Here is a 22,615-nt window from a genome sequence, read left to right on the forward strand (position 1 = left end):
ACAACATGTATCACTACTGTGAAGCACTATGTACATTAATGGCGCTATATAAATAAAGACATACAATACAAAAGTTTCACTTAAAATGCGCGTGCTCAGAAAACACACAATTTTGTATTCATTGATACATCTGGGGCAATAACTTTGCCCCATTTTTACCTTAATTAATAGACCCCCCCGCCACCCCCTGTGTGTATGCTACGGGTCAACTTCAAAACTGGAGTGACTCATGATACAAACCTCTGGGGTGTATACGTTATGTGGGATTCGCAAAGGGGCAACGGCAGCGCGTTTATCATGTAGGGGAAATGGCAGTGAAACCATTGACCTGAACAAGACAACGATGTAGCATGTGATTCTATATCCTCATAGAATGAAAGGGAAAGGCAATAATACATTAATAGGCAACCTCCAAGCACACCACGTTACATAAAAAAAAGGGGAAAAATCATAGACGTAATGGAGAAACCCACAGCATTTCATTGTCAGATGCTGGGGTGATAAGATAAGAGTTGCGGTAAGATTAGATAACGTTTTGAGTAGTGTTCATCCTTCCCATACCAGAGAGAACGCAATGTGCTGCATTTCTCCACGATGAACGCCCTGATTTTCACTTGTTAACCCTTCCGATAACAGTAGGTTACAGATTTTTTTATAGGATAACAGAGAGACTCTTCCTTAAACACATACACCTGCCAATATTGTATATTCTCTCTGTCAGCAACTGAAGCTTTTTGGTTTAACTCTGTCGTTGACAGATACGTGGAGTTGATGCTTTTCCTGAGGATTATGGCTCAGTGCTGGAGAGGGCTTTGTGGCTTCTGCGGCTTATGATGGCCTCTAAAAATAATCATGTTGCTTCATGGGGAGGAGGAGGCTGCTGCCTGTACAAGGGGGTACAGGCCACAGGCGAAAGTGGGGAGGGCTGTTTGATTAGCTCCATGCCACGGCACGGAACCACCAGGAGGGGTTGCTTCAGCGCCAAAGATCCTTGCTGCGGGCGGAGCTGTACCAGTGGAGGAAACAGCGGGCCCCAGCCAGGTGTGGCAGGCAGTGGGGAGGTACGGTGCACAGTGCGGTGGGAGACTCCTGTGCACCTGTTGGAAGGGGTAAGGCTGGATGGGTGCAGGCGGGGGCCAAACGCGGCAGATAGTGTGGTGGTCTGGATGGCTGGGGGAGCCTCCTGTGCACCTGTCCGAAGAAGAGTTGGAGGGGAAGAGGTTGGATGGCCCTCACGTGCTGCCGCCTGAAGTGCGGGTCACAGTGATGACAGGTAGAAGAAGAGCTGTTTGGAGGATGCTGGCAAGTGGCAGGAGATGTCCGACGGCCCCCAGGAGGAGTGTGGCTGGTCAGAGAACAGCTGGGGGGGGGGGGGGGAAAGGAGGAAAAATGGGGGGAGAAATCTGGGCCCTGGGCGCTTAATCCTTTGGTAGAGTGATCTCATGTTCTGGGGGGGGGGGGAGGTTCAGGTCAAATGGGGGTCATTAGGAGCAGACTGTAGCGTCACAGCTGCGATGGCTCTTGGTGAGGTGGGGCCTGAGGGGTCTGCGCAGGCCCGGCATTGGGTGGGGCCTCTGGAGGTTTGGGCCTGTCTGCAAATTTGATTGGTGCACTTCCAGCCTTTGAGGGACAGGGGGATCCCTGTTGCGAGGGGCAGGCAGCAATACCTAATATGGCCAGGCTGTGTTTATCATTGAGGGTGGCGGAAGCATGGGGTGCAGGGTTCATGCAGTCAGTGGCTGCCAGTCCGGCTCCCGCAGGGTGTTGGTGGTACCGGCAGCAGAGGTAGGGAGCGTGAGCGGGAATGGCAGATGCAAGTAATGTGGTGGATGTGTTTTAGCAGGACGCATACATGCCAGGCCAGCCCTCTGGAGATGCATCTGTTAGCCGAGGTAAAGGATATAATTTGGGCGGGGGAATATGTGGGATTGCTACTTTAAAAGCATGCTGACTTCTATTCAGTTACTAGTTATGTGATTAGGTCCTATGGGGTATACTTGTCGGACATTGGTGACGATTTATTTAATAATGCCATGCAAGCTGGGCTCGTGAGGCCAATATGGCTGCCGGCTTAACCTACATCAGCGGCATGGGCGATTCTATAGGCGATTTAATTTTTCTACAAAAATGGTAAGTATTTGGGGAATCTTGGGTAGGGTCGCCAGGTGGCTTCTCCAAAAATACTGGACACAGTGGTGACACGCGTGCACACTTCTCTCCACTCCATGCTGTTACCTCCTCTCCTTGGTCCCACCTTCAGGCTCCTGACACCACCTCCCGATTGGCTGCATAAGGCTAAGGCCCCGCTCCCTCAGTCAGCGCGCCCGCACTGCAGACAGGCGGGGCGCTGACAGACACAGACCGCGATATGCGGTCTGTAGGGAGCCGGGGCGGGAGTGGGAGGAGGGGGGCGGATCTGATCGTGGTGCCGTCCACCCCCACACACATACACACACACACATACATACACACTCACACTTTAACCCGCAGCTCCTTCCCTGCTCCCCTCCCAAGGCGCCTCCCATCTAGCTCCTTCCCTCAACTCCTCCCCATTGGCTGACTCGCGTACAACATGACGCGTCAGCGCCGAAAATCACTAGAATCTTGCAGCATCGGCCGGCTGACGCGTCACAGTATGTAGTCAGCCCTGCCGGAAGGAGGCAGCGGGGGCAGGGACCAATCGAGCAAGGGTCTGGTGGTCCGCGGCCGCTCGCCCCGTCGGCCGCAGCGGGTTCGCAGCCTTACCCAGCTGCAGCCAATCGGGATGAAGGAAGCTGCCCAGCCCTCTAGCAACAGCCCTGCTCTCTCCCTGCTCGGGGAAATCCCGCGGCCCCCCAACCCGGTCAGGTCACTGTGTCCAGAGAGGTAATACCGGTCATAATCATGTCCAGCATTACCCCTAATTTTTTACTGAACTGTGTCCAAATACAGGACAGTCCGGTTCAATACTAGACACCGGGCAACCCTAATCTTGGGTGGGTATGGCTGATAATAGCAGCTCAAGGGGACAACTGGTTCAGATAAAGTAAAAAAAATAAAAAAGTTTGTTTCAAGGGGCAATCTCTCCAAGAACCAAAGTGTATTAATGGAAGGGAGTTTCATCTGGGTGATCAATACGTTTTATACCCACCTCCTTCCGTTCCACCCCCTCATAGAGCGCGTTCATGAAAGATTTCCCCAGGAAACACAAGCAGGTACATTATGAGGCCCCTGGAGTGCCAGACCCCATGAATTAGTAGCTATGTCTATAAGGCACCGGAAGGGTTAAAAAAAATTCAAGTTTGTAAACATTGTGAGAAGAGACTTGGGAGGGGTTTAATTTCCTCTGGCTGCTCCCTTGTGTGTGATATCTGTGTGTGTTTAACAAGCACTAGTACAGCAGAAAATACTTGCCTGACAAAACATTCTCAGATTTAGAGGCCCCTAAGAAATGCAATTTCCAAAAGAAACAAAAGCCGCCACAGCTTTGCTTTTAGCACTTCTAGATTTGTGTACGGAAGCCAATTCGATTTGTTATAGTCTTTACAAAAAGTTGATTCAGATAAAGTAAAAAATAAATAAAACACACACACACACACACACACACACACACACACACACACACACACACACACACACACACACACACACACACACACACACACACACACACACACACACACACACACCGTTACCATCCAGCAGAACAGCAAAGAGAGACAGCACTCAGAGGTAAGTCAGCATAATAATGTATTGAAACGGACACATAAATCCGACATTTCGATCCCCAGAGGGATCTTCTTCCTGGGGGTGTACAAACCCCTCACAGACATGTTTCACTTGCTTTGCTAGTCCCATGCTGTGCTTAAAAGCTGTGTGAACGGCGATGCATCAGCTTAAATGGGCTCCATGTGAATGGATATTCCAGGCAAAAGGTGACACATTGTGTGCTCATTTGCATGTCATTTCCCAGAATCCCTTGCTGCAGTGGGAGCACTGTATGCGAGGTGATAATGGTTGAAAGGCAGGGGTGCAGACCTGTCTAAGACATGTGAATGTGCTCACATATGTGCTTATATATATATATATATAAATAATCTTAAAAATTCAGTAGTAACATCTCTGAGGGATTTTAGCTTACTGCAAAGTTGGCTTAACACATTCTATATCTTTCTTTCACAATTTAAGACGCGGATCTTAGCGAGACAGCTGAATTTCTGGATAGGGAACTGCTTATCAATCAAGGGTTTCCTTTACCCTTATCCCACCCTGTCCTTATCAGAGACCCAATAAAGATAAGAGGGGGGGGGGTGGGAGAATGAGGAGGGATGTCTCTGGCTTTACAAGCGCTTACTGATCACTCAGTGACATCCCACAAATGGGAGAGGAAATCACCCCCTCCCAAGATAATAATAATTTTATATATACCTACATATATATATATGAGATTTCGGTAAAAAATAAAAAATGATCAACCCCCCAGATGAGACCCCTTACAGACAGACAATGGAATTAGTTCACTTTGGTCCAAAGTGGGCCTGTCCCTTTAAAAAAAAAGCTGTGCTTTATTATGCGGTCATCTGTGACTGACCCATTTGTGTTCTTTGCAGACCTGCGCAAACCGGGGCTTATCTGGGAATTAAACGCAATATTTGATGGCTTTATGTTAATATGGTAGTCCCTTATTAACCCCTTGTTCTCCACTGGGGCTGCAATGCAGCGCGCTGGTTTGTGAATCCCTGTAGTGCCAAAGGAATTAAATCTGTCGGTTAAAAAGTAACCACCCAATTATATGAATCATAAAAAGGAGGAAGGAATGAGGCCAAGTCTTACCTGAAGGCCTTATTCATGGTTTGGTAGTTGAAGTGTTCTGGAGCTAATCCAATCACAACCGCATTGGGATTGTGAGTGACTATTCCTGCAAGGGGACAAATAGAGGTCACTGTAAAAAGACGCCGCAATAAAGGAGTTGTACATTCAATATATCATTTAGTCATGCTTGAATACTAAGCCCAAGGAGGAAATGCTCATCGGCATGAAAACCTTCATTTTAATTCACAGCTCTGTGCTGAAATAGACGTTATGATGTTACAGTGAAATGTGTCCTCTATTAAATTATATTCATGTAATAATTTCACTATTTTAATAATATTTAATATAATAATCGTAATATTACTCAACTTTCTCACCCCGATGGCCATATTGTGTGCACATCTCTAGAGAATATTGCTCATATTTACCTCTGCTATAATACACCTTCCGGTGCTTGAAGACACCTTAAAGTCCATTGACTTGAGTAGGCTGGAAGGTATCCTCCAGCGCCGGAGGTGCCCCATGACAAAAGACGGCTTAGTAAATATGGCTCAATACCTTCAAAGTCGTGCAGTGCGCCATCATCCACAAGTAGCATGGGGCGGGCGTTTCTCTGTTCCACCAGGTTCCTCGCTGCGGTCAAAGAGGTGAAGATCTCGTCCTCATTGAGATCAAAGCTCAGCTTCCTCAGCCTCTCCAGGAGGCTTCTCTTGCATTCTTTGGTTGTGTTGGTCACAAACCTAATGACAACTGGGGCATTCCGCAGCCTAGAGCAGGGAAGGTAAAGTCAGGGGACGACAAAAGTATATCCTGGCAACACTGACCGCCACTCACAGCATCTATACCTCAAGTCCCTTATACGGACACCCATAGTCTCAACATAATAATAATATTATCATCATCATCATCATCTTTTTTTCATATAGCTCTTTTCTTCGAATGGGACTCAAAGCGCTTCACAATTGTAGTATAGTGCGCGACAAGCAACACATAGGATTTGTACAGACAGTCCCTCCCCTGCAGAGCCTACAATCAGTTTTTCGTCACTAGCTGGTTAGGGAGAGGGAAGGGAGGGAAGGAGAGACGCCTCTTGCATCAGCCTCGGATAAGTAAATAAAGTCTGGTGCAAATAAGGGATAAACTGATGAAAGTGAAGGAAGAAGGACAGAATCCCTCTTGTAATGCACTCCGTACTTGTAGGATGTAGTGAGAATTGAAAGAAGTATAAAATATTTAAATAACTACAAATTAAAAATATATATTGACTGGTAAGGTGATCTGTGGCCAATCAAAAACGACAAGGACGATTACGAAATACACACAAATAATAAAAGTTTTGCAGGTAAGAATCTACACTAAGCGGAGATACGAATGGGGGTATAAAATTCTGGAATACCCAGTCATTTCAAACTTCTATCTGCAGAATACAAGGGACAGTCTGACTCAGTGGGATAGTACAGCATGGTTCCCATCCCATGTGCATCTGATCTCAGACAGCTGCCAAAATGGGATATAACTTATTGGCAGACCCGAGGAGAACGGAAGTCAGTGTGAACCGATAGTCTGGTTAGGCAGTAATGTAATGTAAATGCCTGGTGTGAGGTTGAACTAAAGCCGATCTAGTGTATCAAACGCCTATACCATCACATAGACACACTAAATTGTAACTTGTTCGGATGTACTTGATACACCACTCACTATGCATCAAGTTACAGGGTATCAGCTAGTAGAGTAGGTAATTTACTAATCTGCAATAAAAGGTACAAAAATGGCTGCTCTCTAATAGAATCCTCAAGGGGGTCCACTAAGTAAATAACTTTGGTATAGCAGGAATGCCTCTAGGTAGAATATTACTAGAAGAATAAAGGTGGCGGTGCACTGCCGAAAGAACTCGCCACGGGTAGGTCGATAGTACAAGAAAAATGTATTGGCACATCAACAGGATTAAAAAAAATACACTAACGCGTTTCGCGCCGGATAGCACTTTGTCAAAGAGTAGAGGACTCCCGTTGTCCCTGCTCTCTTAGGCCCGCCATAGCGAGCGCTGCAGGGGCAAGAGCCGCCCCTCAATGGGGCCGGGGCCGCTGCGCGGCGAGTTTTTCAGGCAGACGTGAAAATTGTGAGTACAACTAGCGACGGAGCGCTGGGCCACACCCCCCGGCGGTTCAGCCAATGAGGGCGAACCTGCCGGGTGACATGGCCACGTCCCCCCTGTCTTTCCCCCTGCAGCTCACTGCAGACCGGGGAACTCTGTTGCACGTGCCGCCAGCCTGGCAGGCGCACGTGCAGCGCAGACAGCGGGGCCGTAGCCTAATTTAGCACTTCCACATCTGCAATCAACACCCCCTAAACCAATCGCTGTGCTCCCGCACCGGTGATACATAAACAAACCCTAATGGCTAATCTTGGGTATTTGACTGCAGGTGCCGAGTCTACACAGAAAAACAGCACTTAGACTGTTTAAAGAAAATGACATAACATATACATAATAGCACAATGGCAAATAAAGCATGTTAAAGAGCGAGAGTAGCCTAATTCATACAGAACAAAGCACAAATGCAGTCTCTCAAGGTTTAAAAATCCTGTTATACATGAGAAACATGGAGTTCATATTTTATGTGATTATATATTTAATTTGAAACAATTCTCATATTTCCCTCCAAAACACTCCACCGTAACTACCCTGCTAAAAGTTTGCAATGAAATCCAGTGTGGAATGGAACGGGGACAACTCACTGGTGCAATATTCCTAGATTTGCAAAGGTTTTTGATACTGTTGATCATGCTATCCTGCTTAACAAACACCAGTGCTCTGGAATAGGGAAGCATGCTTTAAACTGGTTTCATTCCTACCTAACAGGTAGATCTCAACATGTGTCCATCTCAGGCTCTAACTCCAACCCCTTGGATATAACCTGTGGTGTCCCGCAAGGCTCTGTTCTGGGGCCCCTACTCTTCTCTGTGTTCATCAATCATCTTCCTACAGCTTGTAAGGGAGCTTCAATACACATGTAGGCAGATGACACAATTTTATATGCACAGAGCCATAGCCTCTCCGACCTTGAACACATACTTCAATCTGACTTTTTGACTCGAAAATTGGATTTCCCAAAACAAACTGTTTTTAAACACTGACAAGACTAACAATGGTATTTGGGACCATGGCTAAATTTTTAAAGCTTCCAGTGACTGAGCTCCAGATCAGAACCATCGCTAACACCACCCTAACTCCTGTCACTAGTTTTAAATACTTGGGCATATGGTTTAACTCCCACTTAACATTCGGGATGCACATTGATACCCTGACATCCAAAACCTATGCCAAACTAGGCGTACTTTACAGGAACAAATCCTCCCTAAGTCTGCTGGTCAGAAAGCGTATTGCACAGCAGATGCTAATGCCAATTATCGACTATGGGGACATAGTATATGGCTCGGCCCCCCAAACCCACCTTAACAAACTTGACACCCTCTACAATTCAATATGCCGTTTTGTTCTCCAATGCAACAACAACACACATCACTGTGAATTGCTCAAAGAACTAGATTGGTCATCACTTGAGTCTAGGCGCAAAGTTCATCTTTCCTGTCTTGCCTTCAAATACTTTCTGGGCAAGCTACCCATATATATGAACAAGCTCCTCACCCCTACCACATGTAACACTTATCTGAGATCTGACTCCAAAAGACTGTTCATGGTCCCAAGGCTCACCAAAGTATCCGGCCGCTCCTTCTCTTACCGTGCACCCCAAAACTGGAACAACCTTTCCGGAGACTCTCACATCCACCACCAGTTTAAGTTCTTTCAAAACTAAAGATGTCTCACATTTTAATCTGGTCTTTAACTGTTACAGACACCTATAATATATATTATCTTTAACTGTGCATGCTATGTCTTGTATATAATGTGTACCTTGTTCATTTATGTAACTGTATTTGTAACCATGTATTATTTGTCACCTTAACTCTATGCCCAGGACATACTTGAAAACGAGAGGTAACTCTCAATGTATTACTTCCTGGTAAAACATTTTATAAATAAAATAAATAAAAACTTGAATGTGCTATAAAGGGTCTTCCAGTGCCAAAGGTTTTATTATGGCAGAAGACTGCTTAGTAAACATGGGCTAAAATATCCTAATAAACATATTGAGTTTGCCAGGCCAGCATAAGTAGTGGGGAACTGGTAGCGGTGTACGGTAACTTGCCTTTTAAGAGCAGCCTGTGCCCCCGGTATAGCGGTGTCCTCAATGTGGAGTGTGCCGCTGAGATCCACCAGAACAGCTTTCACAATGCGGCGAGCTGCCATCCTGAAATAACACCAACATGGTGGGCAACAGAATCTCAATAACATCATTTTAGTTTCATGTATCCTAAATCCTTGCCTTAAAAAAGGTATGAGGAAGAGGTATTGTGGTCATAAGTATCACCAGGTATTCAGTATGTACTCCATATATACACCTACATATGAACTGTACTGTATAACACACACACACACACACACACACACACACACACACACACACACACACACACACACACACACACACACACACACACACACACACACAGCTAGTCAATCCACTGCTGGATGAAGGCCTTCCCCAATAATCTTCCAGGTGCTGCAGTTACAAGCCTCTCTTCACCACGTTGCTCCAACAAATGTTCTGATTTCATCCTCCCATTTTACTGGTCGTCTTGGTCTTTTCATCTGTCTTGGAATCCAGCCGAGTACCATCTTTGTCCAATGATCATTTCTTCTTGCCATATGTCTGGCTCACTGCCATTTATATATAAGCAGGAGGCCGGCACTCCAGGGGATTTTGAAAAATCAGTGAGAAAGGGCGGACGTCCACTCAAAATGTTGCAGCATCTACGTACCTTAACATCATGGTGTCTTCCTCAGGGAATTACAGCATCTTGGAACTTACCTTGGATAAAGTCAACCCAGGGCAGACCATAGAACATTCCCTTATCTGTACTTTGCTTACCCAAGGTCTACCACTGAGGATTCTCTCATCTAAAGGATAACTGTGACACATTCTACCCCTCCTTTGCTTTTCTCAGTTGGACGGCATATTAAGTTATTCCAAGTTGGATTTCTGACTTCTAACTGTAAAAAGTTCCCTCTATATCTCAGTCAGCATATTTAGTCAATATTTTTCTATTATTTTTGCAACCAAAAGAAGTTGATGCAATGTTGTGTGTGTGCTGGAGACACCTCATTGATTTCTACTATACATTGTATGTTCACTCACACATTCCATACTACCATTTACACCATAACTTGCTATCTTGTATATGACGTACTATTGAGCAAATGTTAAAACTGCAAAAATATGTTACATGGGTAAGTGGCTTTAGCATGTTGTAACACTAATACACTGTCATGAAGGATGCTGCATCCCCAACAACTGGCACAAGAAAATAGGTACACTTTAGTTTCCCTGATAATGTGGGAATTTGGTGTATGCACATTTCAGTTTATTAATCAAATTTTTATATATATATATATATATATATATATATATATATAAAAAATTGTATTCCTGGTAATAAATGCTCTATCTTGTTGCTAAAAATATTGAGACCCAATATTTTTATTTTGTATGCATTATATTACAAATACCGACTGTTTTAAATGATCTGAATGTTCTGAGTTTTAACCAGAAACAAGAACATTAATCTACCCCGAACCCTCTGCTCACACACACTGGTAGATATACCGTAGGTGCAGTGTTCAGAAAAAACTAAGGCGCTCCCTGTTAAAATGTAAACACAATGCACAGCGATATTCTGAATTCCTGTCTAAATACAACTCTATACAAGTAAGAGATGTAACCAGAAATAGTAATCAGTATACTGGTCCCCCTGTTGGAATGCTGCTCCACCAGGAAAGGATCAGCCCTTGATCCTCATAAGGCAGTAAGAATGGAGTTTATGGTCAGTGCAAAATGAAAAGGAGATATAGATATACAACAGTTAGTATTATTGGGTTAAACAGTCATAGATAAATACTGTACTTGCTAAATCTAGGTGGACAGTGAATGAAATGTGTGAATATATAAATATAGTATTCTCATTCTCTCCCGTCTTGATTACTGTAACCTCCTGCTGTCCGGCCTTCCTGCCTCTCACCTGTCTCCCCTACAATCTATCCTAAATGCTGCTGCCAGAATCACTCTACTCTTTCCTAAATCTGTCTCCGCATCTCCTCTCCTGGCTTCCGATCAAATCCCGCATCTCACATTCCATTCTTCTCCTCACTTTTAAAGCTTTACATTCTTCTGCCCCTCCTTACATCTCATCCCTAATTTCTCGCTATGCACCATCCAGACTCTTGCGTTCTTCTCAAGGATGTCTTCTTTCTACCCCCTTTGTATCTAAAGCCCTCTCCCGCCTTAAACCTTTTTCACTGACTGCCCCACACCTCTGGAATGCCCTTCCCCTCAGTACCCGACTAGCACCCTCTCTATCCACCTTTAAGACCCACCTTAAGACACACTTGCTTAAAGAAGCATATGAATAGCACTGTGGATATTCTGAACACAGGATACATAAAGATTGGCCCCCTGCAGACGCACTTACCAGAACTCCCTCCTACTGTCTCTGTACGTTCTACCTACCTACCAATTAGACTGTAAGCTCCTCGGGGCAGGGACTCCTCTTCCGAAATGTTACTTTTATGTCTAAAGCACGTATTCCCATGATCTGTTATTTATATTATCTGTTATTTATTTGATTACCACATGTATTACTACTGTGAAGCGCTATGTACACTAATGGCGCTATATAAATAAAGACATACAATACAATAGTAATTCTACTCACACGGCTGTGTGTGAGCCAAATTCTCCTCAAATGTATCTTTAGACAGTTAATATCTCTCCTCCATATCGTGTTTGATACACAGTCAGTTGAGTGGTGAACCAGCGTCTCTCCCGTGACCCATGTGAGGATGATAGTCTCACACAATGTGGATAGTTTCAATGTTTTAATATAATAAAAACAAAAGTATGTAGAATACTTTTGGTTAGTTTAATTTTTGTTAAATAAATCATGACACTGTGTAATATGTCATGTGTTGTTGTTCATCTGAGGTTGTATTTACCTAATTTTAAGACCTGCTAAGGAACAGATGATTGTTATGTCCTGTTATGTAAAACCATAGAATTCAAAGAGAGTGTACTTTCTTTTTCACACAACTGTATACAGTATATCTCTCTATGTATTATGTTGCCTGGTTCCAGCACTTCAGGGACCAGGGGTTAATTTTGTTTTCAGCTGGGGGGGATGCTGTAAAGTGGGTTGTGATCTTCCCAAGTAACTGTGTTTGGTGTTGCACTTCCCTGCACCAATCAGGGGCTGGGGCACATTTCAAACACTTAGGGGAAAGGAGATAAGATCAGCTCTTTGTTAGCTGTGAGCTCAGGGTGTTTTAATTGTGAAGCAGATTTCATTTGGAGAAGCAGGTTGGAAAGAAGCTGTGAGGCAACAGAGACAAGCTGCAGGAGGAAAAACAGAGAAAATCTCTTTAGGGAGGTCTCTGCACCTAAGTTTATAGGGTAACCCCAGTGTCCCAGTTGGAAGTGTGTGTGTGTGTGTTTTGCGGTAGATAGGATACTCCTTTTTTCAATAAATTAATTTTATAAACGCTGTGGTTCTGTCCCTGGTCCCTGTGAATTTATCCCTGGTGTGTTAGTCCTGGTCTCCCGTGACAGGGACCCTGTATCCTGTTGTAAGGCCCATTGGTAAACTTATGCTACTACACCTTCTTCATGCTGTTTGTCATCAAATATATATTTCAATAGGTTTGCCTGAACAAACAAGACACTTCTGTACAATTCCTCATGAGATGGAGGAATTGACTATAAGGAATATTATTAATACACGTAATGTCATGGTTACTGGATGGATTCAAATAGGCATTAACGCATACATCCTTAAAATAAGTCTCAGTACAGATGTCAGAATCCTTAATGTAGCCCTCCAAATCAAAATAGTAGGCCCTATCTCCCAACGATTGCATAGTGAAACAAAGATTAAATGTATGGACATTCAATAAGGAGGCAAACTGGGACAGTTTGCGGCCAATCGGGAGCTTCTCCGTCCCTCTAACTACCCCTTTTATGACGTCGCTGGCCTTGCAGCCAGCGACATCGCCCAAAACCTAAACACAGCTTTTGCAAATGGCGACGTCAGTCGCGTCACCGTCACTATAAGCGCGGCCTAAGGCTGCAGTTACCATAGGGAGTCGACGAGCAAAGTTCTGTGTGTTTGCAGCTCCTGTCGGTCTTTGCAGTTACGCCTTACCCTGTTGCCCGTTTTGAATTCCTGTTGCTGACCCCAGACTGTGACCCCGACCTCGCTGCCTTCCGCCAGCCCTGACCTCCGCTTGTGTCCTCGACTTTGCAACTCTGCCGCCAGCCCTGACCCCTGCTTCCATACCGACTACGGATACTCTTACAGGACTCTGACCATGGGTTGTGGTCGGTTTATTTGCATCCCTACCTCAGCCCTGCGGTTCCGCCTCCTGATTTGAGACGAGCACCGTCACATAATGTTGCCAATCGATATGTGTCTGCCCACTTGATCTCGAATAAAACCTGAATCATGCGAGTGGTATCTTTTAAAAAAAAAAGATGGTAATTTAAAAACCTACTGAAGATAAAAAAATCAATGTAAACTGACAAATTGCTAGGTCAATAAAGTAATCCCTGATACTACAGTGCGTCCCGGCGGTTGAGTCAGCGTTTTGTGTATTTTAGGCATGTGGTTGTGATGTTGAGGAGGTAACCAGGCTCAATAATAAAGGTTAAGCCCACTTGGTTACCCCTGATCCGTGTGTAACAGTCCTAGAGTGTCAGCTCTTGGACCCAACTGTCGTATATGCATCACTGAGATTGTGTGTAAATTATGCGACAAATCAGTATTTTTGTGTTTTTGCCTTTCCAGGGGTGCTGGCCAGCGGAGTTGAGGGTGTGTTTTGCGGAGAAACTTCTACCAGATTGTGGCTATGTAGCAGGTTTCCGAGTTATGGAATACCCCAAAGATGTACCCGGGAATCAAGTAAGATTCTCGGGCACATTGAAGCACAGTGCTCCGGCAAAATCCTACCCTGGAAACGTTCTTGCAACTCACCACCAGGGTTCTCTGCTTCAGCACAAACAGGAAAGGTAAAAAGGGCATTGGGGTCAAGGTATCCCCAGAAGTGTCCCGGGGTCCCTAGCATAATGGGGGATGCCCAGTTCATGCCCAAGTCACCCAACCTGGTATAAGGGTTCAGGTGGTGCTCCAGCTATGATGTAAAACTGCAAGGATTTTATTGTGTGAATAAAAGTTAAAGTTAGGGTTTTGCAGTGTGCCAGGGATAAGGCTGGCAAGAGTAGGGAACATACATTTTTATTCTATCCCTGACACCGGACCAGAAGACTTGGACCCGTTAAAACACAAGACCCATAAGCAAAGAATATTTTATTAAAGGCTTTTTATTTAATAAATGTATATGCTGGTACCAATGCATGTGACCGTGGGATATCCAAGTCTATGGTTCCGAGAGATCAGATGGCTACCAAGTTTGGCGCCGCAAAGTCTGTTCAGGACCCGGAGGTGGAAGCCTCATGGGTGGCAAGGTGTTAGAACAGGAGGAGCACTGTAGTTATACTTGAGTACCTCCGTCCTCGGCTAACAAAGGGCTATCCGGCAACCATTTGCTCTTCCCCAGACTCTGCAGAGCCGGGACGGGACAGCAGGTGGGCTCGATATGCTAAGAGGCAGAGGTGCCAGGTTGGCGCATGACCCTTAGCAGAATCCAAATCGGTACCCACCCAGCTTCAGTATACCAGCAAATCGGTGATAGGCTGGCAGGAGAATTCCAACGCGCCGATTGGTTGTAGTGGTTTCTGAATGGGACTCTAAAACTTATAAGAAACCTTGCAGCCAATCAGGTCCTCAGATTCCAAGCGCCAAACCAACAGTGGCAAATTCAAGTTACGGAAAATAGGCTCCGTGCAAAATAGGCACGAGCCGGCTTCAGAGATTTTTACTCAAGAAATGTTCCAAGTCCCGCTTTCTGAGCGGACGTAGCGGTCGCGGCTGGGATTGCGTTACAGGACTTTCGTGAGTACCTCCCGGTCATTGGAAAGGGCTCCTACAGACGTCGGCTGTTAACATTTCATTCCAAGGAAGATTTATTTCGTTAGACCCGTTCCCAGTAAGTGTGTTTTTAGTGCAAATTGTGTATATGTCTAATCCTGGAATAAATTACAATTTATTTTACCGCTTCATCTTGCTCAATCAAATGACCCCGGTATAAAAAAAGGTGTTAATAAACCTGGCCTCCCGTGACAGGCTGCACATTAACACATGATGGGAATCATTGGTTCCTTAACACAAAAGGAAATCAAACGCTTTATCAATAATCTTATTCCCAACTGCTATATGAACCGTCTCCATCAAGTTAACTAAAAGGTTGGATCAAGTCTAAAGTAGATAGGAGACCCCGTCGGATAATAACCGGAAGGCAGATAATCAACAGCATGTTGGATGACTATCCCACCTCCTTTGTCAGTCATTCGAATAACCATCTCATCGTTGGATTTTAGATCATGCATGGTTTATTCCACGGATCAATGCATGAATCAGATCCTAAATGGCTATCTTGACCTGAATCATATTTAAAAAAAAAAAATGTTGTTTGAGAGTAAGCTTCCTAACAAACGGAGATCCACCGTATAAATCCAAATCTTTAGAACGCACTTATTCCTCATATAGAATTGTCTTGTCTCAAATTAATAGGATTCTGTCCATTTTGTATATATATATATATTTTGTGCAAGATTTTATGCATGTTTACTTGGATTTCATTCAGATACCACTTTCCTTCTTTAATGTTCCTTTTCTGTATTTGCATCTAATTACTTGTATTAGTTGCTACAGCTTTTCCTTTTTGGATCAGCAGTGACAATTATTCACTTCATTACATGCACATGATTTGGTGGATGCACATTACATCCATATTATTTGTGTTCAATTAACACATTTCACATCTATTAGTCCTCATGGTTTCACATGGTTTGTGATTGTGTATAGGTTAAGTGGCATTATTAGCCACTTTGTTTATATAAACACTTTGTTCACATTAGTAGCATCTATCTTCACAATCTTTCTCTAACATGTAATTAACCATGCACTTTGGCACTTTATATAAATTACTATTGTGCTCTCTCTTGATTAAATTGCATTTTTATGTTGATTATGTGTATTGGGATCATGTGGATTAGATTATGCAGATTCACAGTTTCCAATTAACTCACTAATTGATGCAAGTATCTTGCTTTCGGTATAGATGTGAGGACTCACTAGCCTAACACTACCCCCTGATGCATGTTAAGCGTGCAAGACATGTTGAGGTATTGCTGTTACGTTGCCACGCAGCGTATCATGACCGACATCACATTCTTGCATCTTTTGCTGTGATGTGTGGATATCTTAGCGTGGATCTGTTACTTGCTGCATACTTTCAATCAAGTGCACGGTGTTATCAGCCAGTCTGCCGCATCTGCCCCCCACCGGTGGGAACCAGGGACATCTGGTGGTGTGTTCCCAGGGGGAAGAGTTTGTGCAGTGACTGACATCGTGGGTTCCTGCTGGACGGTGACTCACGAGGGTCAGATCGGAGCTTGCAGAGCACTGAAATCTCGCGGATCATTCGTATTAATCTCATAAAATGCTATTTTACCTTCTTTGTTTGTGAGTTCAACTTATGAGCCTTTTGGAAAATGTAATTTATTTTTGCAGTAATGCACTAGGATTGGGCGCATATATATATATATATATATATATATATATACACACAGAAAAAGACTGCGCTCCTCAGGTGTATACTGACACTAATGTCTAATTGAAAAATGCTAATCTGACGTCAGCAATATAGAACTGGCATAAGATGGATGGATATTGTGATTGCTGATTGACTCACACTAATAAAAACACACAATGCTACTGCTAACCCTGCTATACCAATTAAAATATATTGAATTGTATTGCTACAAACATGCCGTGAGTGTAGATAAATGATTATAATAAATAATAAATACTTATAATAAATACCACGATCCCCTGATGAAATCACCGTGAGAGTGAAGAAACGCGTGGGGAAGAGAGTTTTTTAGCTATTGTATATTAATATATACTCACTCATCGATCACTGCCAACACACCACAGACACTTTTGGGACCATTTGTGTGTTGCTGGGACTATTATCTGCCTTGCGGGGTCACAAGTACTACACTTCCCATCCGGATACCACTGAGAGGGTGGTGGACTTCCGGGTCACACTGTGGCTGTGCAGTTCCTGTACCTCTACCGGATGTCGGTTCAGAAAAGCTGGGACTACACGGAAGGAGAGAGTGGCATGCAAGCAGAGCTACATCGTGTGCAGTTGGCGAATGAGTATGCTCATTACATGCTTTTACCTTTTATTCGTTTGTAAGTTTACATTTGTTGGTTCTACCATTTTTTATTAAATTGTATTTTTTCATGCTGCACTAGGATCGGGCGCTTTCTTTTCTTGTTGTTCATATATATATATATATATATATATATATATATATATATATATATATATATATATATATACCAGCAAGGAGTAATCCAAAATAAACTGTATTGAAACAGTTACATGAAAGCCAACGTTTCGGTCTCACAGGGAGACCTTCCTCAGGGCCGTACAAACACCAACTAACAGTGCCATACTTATATACCCACACCCCAAGTGCAAAGAGATAAAACTAAACCAATCACCAACAACCTGTCATTAAACACATTAGCTGAGCACCACACATGAGTAACCAATACAGGAAGGAGCTATCTGGGTCCACGAGCAGAGGGAATCAGTCTCGTGATCAAAGCAGCCTGCTCTGACGTCCGCAACTTGCGTCCACGCGTGGGAACCGGGACCTGAAGAATAGGCATGCATCTAAGTGTTGCCAGAGAATGTCTCTATTCTGTAAAGTGTCTCGCGACGGGGAGACATTTAAGGTCCATGTCATCACCACCACTCACTAGGGCTTTCCTAATTGTAGTGCGGTGCATAGCCATCCGCTCTTTTAACATCCTCACGGTTTTACCAATATACAGGAGTCCACAAGGGCATCTGATGTAATACACAACGAATTTAGATTCGCAAGAAAGTGCCTGTTTAATTTTGATAGGTATGCCACTGTGGGGGTGATTGTAACTTGGGCCCAATTGCATGAACTGGCAGTTCGTACAGCCATGACAACGATATGAGCCTGGTTTCTTGGCCAGCCAGGTTTTAGAGGTGGCATATTTCTCTATGGGATCAGATCCTGTCACCATATCCCCGATGCTAGGGCCACGACGAAAACAGAACAACGGTGGTTCCTTGGCGCATGTGCCCATCCTCTCATCATTCTCCAAGATCCGCCAATTCCCCCGGATGCATTGCTTGATGTCATTAGAGGCGGTGCTGAAGGTGCTGACTATGTTAAGTCTGTTGGTCTCCGGCTTTCTGGACACTGGTGTCAGCAATACACTATCAATCTGTCCCACCTTTTGTAAGGCGTATTGGATGTCCTTTTCACAGTAACCCCTCTCTCGGAAGCTTGCAGCCATCTGTACCAAGGCCCTTTCGGTCTCCTCTGGATCAGTTGTAATCCTCTTCACTCTTAGGAGCTGTGAGTAGGGGAGACCCCTTTTGAGTGGCAAGGGATGATGGGCTGCACACAGTTATGAATTCTTATCAGTGCTCTTCCGGTATAGTTTGGTAGCCAGCATGCCCCCAGACGTATACACAATTGTGTCTAAGAAAGCAATCTCATTACTACTGTAATTCAGAGTGAAGCGTATTGTAGAAGGAATATTGTTCAAAGAAGCCACAAACGCTAACAGATCCTCTTCGCTGCAATCCCACAAAATAAACACATCAATATAGCGTAGATATTTGACAATGTGTTGTCCGTAAGACACTTCATGAAGTATATGAGTCCGCTCGTACAAGTCCATGAACAGATTCGTGTAGGACGGCGCCATGTTTGAGCCCATGGCCGTCCCGGTAAGCTGTCAATAATGGTGTTTCTAGAACCTGAAAAAGTTTTTGTGTAGAATAACTTCAATCAATAGCATGAGAAATTCCACAGGAGGACCTTGTGGTACACCAAATACTTCAAACTTAGCGCTTACTGCTTCCAAGCCCTCCGCATGGGGGATATTGGTGTACAGACTAGACACATCCAGGGTGGCGAAAATGTAATCTGATGTATCAACGGATATGTCCCCAAGCTGCTTGATGAAGTCTGTTGTATCCTTAATGTATGAACCCATGTTTGCTACCAGTGGCTGCAGATAAAAATCCACAAGTTGTGAGAGAGGATGGCATAATGACCCCCGGGCTGAGATGATGGGTCTGCCCGGAGGTGCCACACAGGACTTATGTACCTTAGGGAGAGTGTACAGCACTGGCATCACTGGATGATCTTGAGTCAGAAATTTACTGGTCTCCTCTGTAATCCAGGCGTTATTAAGGCCAAACTGGATAATCCCATCAATTTCCCTTTTATAGGCTGTCGTCGGGTCACCAGGCAGTCGTCTATAGTGATGCGCCACCAAGAGCTGCTGTTCAATTTCTTGTCTGTAATATTGATAGTTATTATAATATCAGGGCCGGGCAAACACAGCCTGAAAATAAAATTAACATCTAAACAGCTCTAGTTCTATTGATTTTCTAGATCTGTGTATCAGCATTGACGCTAATGGACAACTGAACACAGATATTTTTAGGAAGGAAACTGCCACTAATGCAATCCTACATGCATCTAGCTCCCATCCAAGACACCAAATTTCGGGAGTTCCTATTGGCGAATTTATTCGCCTTAAACGAAATTGCTCTACTCCTAGAACCTTTGAATCAAGAGCAGCAGAGATGAAATTTAGGTTTAAATAAAGAGGATACAGTCAATCAGTAATAAAACAAGGCTAAGAACGTAGCAAAAACATGGAGTAGGGCCTCCTTATTAAAACCAAAGATTAAGGATAAAAATACTCCAAACAAAATAAGGTTTATTGGTACATTTAACCAACAATGGAACCATTTGAGAAGTATTTTGCAGCAACACTGGCCGATGCTCATGATGGACCCCGATTTAAAAGAAATTTTAGGGCCAAAAGTAGATCTAACTAGTAGGAGGTCCCCAAATCTTAGAGACAAGCTGGTCCACAGCCACTACATTGCACATACGAATCCTACCTTCTTGTCATCTTTTGACAAAAAGGTTTTTTTTTTAAATGTAATGGCTGCTCTGCCTTCAAATTTGTACGGCAGACTTCTACCTTCACAGACAGCAAGGGAATACAGCAATTCTTGAACTGCCGCTCTAAGGGGGTAATCTACTATCTTACATGCCCCTGTAATAAAATATACGTGGGTATGACTACGAGAGAGGTCCGCTTTAGGATATTAGATCATTGCCGGAATATAAAATCTGCATCAAGGGACTTAGAATCTTCTAAAAAGATCACGACAGTTGGCAAACACTTTTTACATAAACATGGGGCTGACAATTCGGTTCTATCTGCATTCGCCATAGAACGTGTCTCTTTAGGGATACGGGGTGGTGACATCGAAAGAGCGCTTCTACAGAGGGAATGCAGGTGGATTGTTACTTTGGGCTCAATGTTACCCCAAGGTCTGAATGGTTACCTGGGGTTTTCAATGTTTTTGTGATCAATGATGTCATTTGTTTTTCCTATTTTGTTTTTCTTCTCCCGCTCTTTAATTTAATTAATTTTTGGCCTTATTTTTAAGGGATTCAATGGTCAGTTTTTAGGTTTTTGACTGTTTTTTTATGTTATATTTATTTACAGTTATCTACAGTGATGCTTTCCTTGTCTCCCCCCAATTTTTTCTCTTTAACTAGTATTTTTAGAATTTAATCATAATAGTTGTTTTTATATGTAGCCCTGGTCTCCCGCGGCTCCTAGAGATCCCCCTCCCTTGGAGCAGCGCGGTCGCGGGTGCCGCCGGAGCCAGCGACGGACCCGACGGCTGCTTACAAAGGTGGGGGCCGGAGCAGGGAGCAGCGCGCTATCTCAGAGAGGCGGCCGGTTACCGGGGACGCGATCGGGCCGTTGCTAGGGCCGCGGTCGCGAGGGTCCCGGCTGCTGGGTGTGAAGGAAGCCGCCATTGCCAGGTGCATTGCGCATGCGCAGGGGCTAGGAGCGCTGGGAGGCCCACAGATAGCTCGCGCATGCGCAGGTAGGAGCCCGCGAAACCCTAGCCTACCAGGGAAGGCTCTAGGCAGGGACTACGAGTCCCATGAGCCTCTGCTCGCCCCACTTGATGCCAGGGAGCCAATAGGGCTTAGGATCTCTCTGCAGAAAGGATACATTTTGCGCGCTGAGCCCACGCTAGTTAGTTGCAGCTGGGAGCAGGAAGGGGAAGGAAGGGTGTAGGGAGCGAGTGAAGCTCCTGCACCAAGTAAGGTTCCCCCAGGTCCCAGGTAGGCCCCAACTCCCCACCAGGCTAGTGGGTAATTGCTACGGGACGGCCCCAGGTTAGGTGTTCTGCCCCTCGGTGTGTGTGATATGCTGTCTTGTCAGAGTCACGGCTGTCAGTGCTGTGAGGCCTGACAAGAAGGCATCGTGTGTTGTTGCAGCACGTTTGCTGTACGCACCCAGCAGGTTGCAGTGCGTTGCTGCAGGCGCTGGGAGTACTAGGTAGTTAGAGTCAGGACCGGGAAGAGCTAGGGGAACGGAGTAGGCCAGTAACCCCTTAGGCCCCAGATAGGTTCTCACTCCCCAGTTTGTGGTGCTACAGGGACAGGCCCTAGGTTAGGGATCCTGTCACAGTAGCGCTAGTGTTAGATAGGGACACAGCGGACGCTGCGCTTCCCGTGAAGAGACTTGGGCTCAAGTCTGTGCGCACAGAGACTATCACCAGGGTGGGATCGCCCCTGGCAGACCCCGTGCAAGGAACCAGCTTGGGATCAGACGGAATCACCGAGCGACAGATCCTTTGCGAAGTGCTTGCAGGCCCGAGTGCAGGAGCGCTCGGCAGGTACCCCATAAGTGCAACAACAAATCGTAACATTCTCATAACACATAGTGGCAGCGCTGACCACGGGACAAAGGGGTTGGGCTGTGGGCACCGTGTGGGGATGTTATAATATGTTGATGTTAAAGGGTTTATATGCTCTTAAGTAAAGGTGTTGGGGAAGCGTCCTGCGCGACGCCGTAGTCAGTGTCGCCTCTAGAGAGGGACACCCGTTATTCTGTGTATGGTATTTGTGTCGTATGTTCCCAAGTAAAGATATTAGTTATCATACAAATAGGTGTGCTAGTTATTTGTATGGGTCCTGCGAGGAACAATTCCCGCTCTGCCGGGAACCATCGCAGATGGAGGCGCTGCACCGAGTACAGGGTTACTCCTAATATAATTGCCCCAGGTTCCCCGTGGCGGAAGCTCAGCCCTCCTGTGAGCCTAACAGGTAAAGCACCACACCTGGTAACACTGTATGTTCTCCGCACCCACACTATATCTGCGATTGGGTGGGGTGGAACACCCGTTACATATATATCTAGTTCATTAACTCTTTTCTTTTTTTCTACTACTTTAGATATCTGTAATATGCTCAATGTATTCTGAAGACCTCCTTAGAGTGGAGATACTATATGAATGGCATAAGTGTCTTATTCTTTTCCTTGAATGATGGCTGACACCCACAAGATCTTCTGCAGCGATTCTGTAATCGCAGGATAACCTGTGACGCAGTAAACAAGATAACAACATATGTCTGGAAGGTGC

General features: G+C 44.8%; 1 protein-coding gene across 8 annotated transcripts in view; it reads right to left on the bottom strand.

Annotated features, from left to right (window-relative positions):
- The window catches only part of HDHD2 (haloacid dehalogenase like hydrolase domain containing 2), a 65,231-nt gene that overhangs the window by 32,581 nt on the left and 10,035 nt on the right, over positions 1-22,615 (bottom strand). For 5 of the 8 annotated variants that reach the window (XM_075585828.1, XM_075585892.1, XM_075585873.1 and 2 more), the window contains 3 exons: positions 9,000-9,101; positions 5,350-5,558; positions 4,813-4,897 (listed from right to left, as the gene is read on the bottom strand). In XM_075585828.1, coding sequence (XP_075441943.1) covers positions 4,813-4,897; positions 5,350-5,558; positions 9,000-9,100 — 395 coding nt within the window. In that variant the 5' untranslated portion in view covers position 9,101. Of the gene's footprint in view, positions 1-230; positions 1,361-4,812; positions 4,898-5,349; positions 5,559-8,999; positions 9,102-19,251; positions 19,445-22,615 lie in introns of those variants that run through there. The other 3 variants (XM_075585882.1, XM_075585862.1, XM_075585837.1) reach the window with 2 other exon arrangements.

Source organism: Ascaphus truei, chromosome 1 (genome assembly GCF_040206685.1).
Source record: "Ascaphus truei isolate aAscTru1 chromosome 1, aAscTru1.hap1, whole genome shotgun sequence".
NCBI lineage: Eukaryota > Metazoa > Chordata > Amphibia > Anura > Ascaphidae > Ascaphus > Ascaphus truei.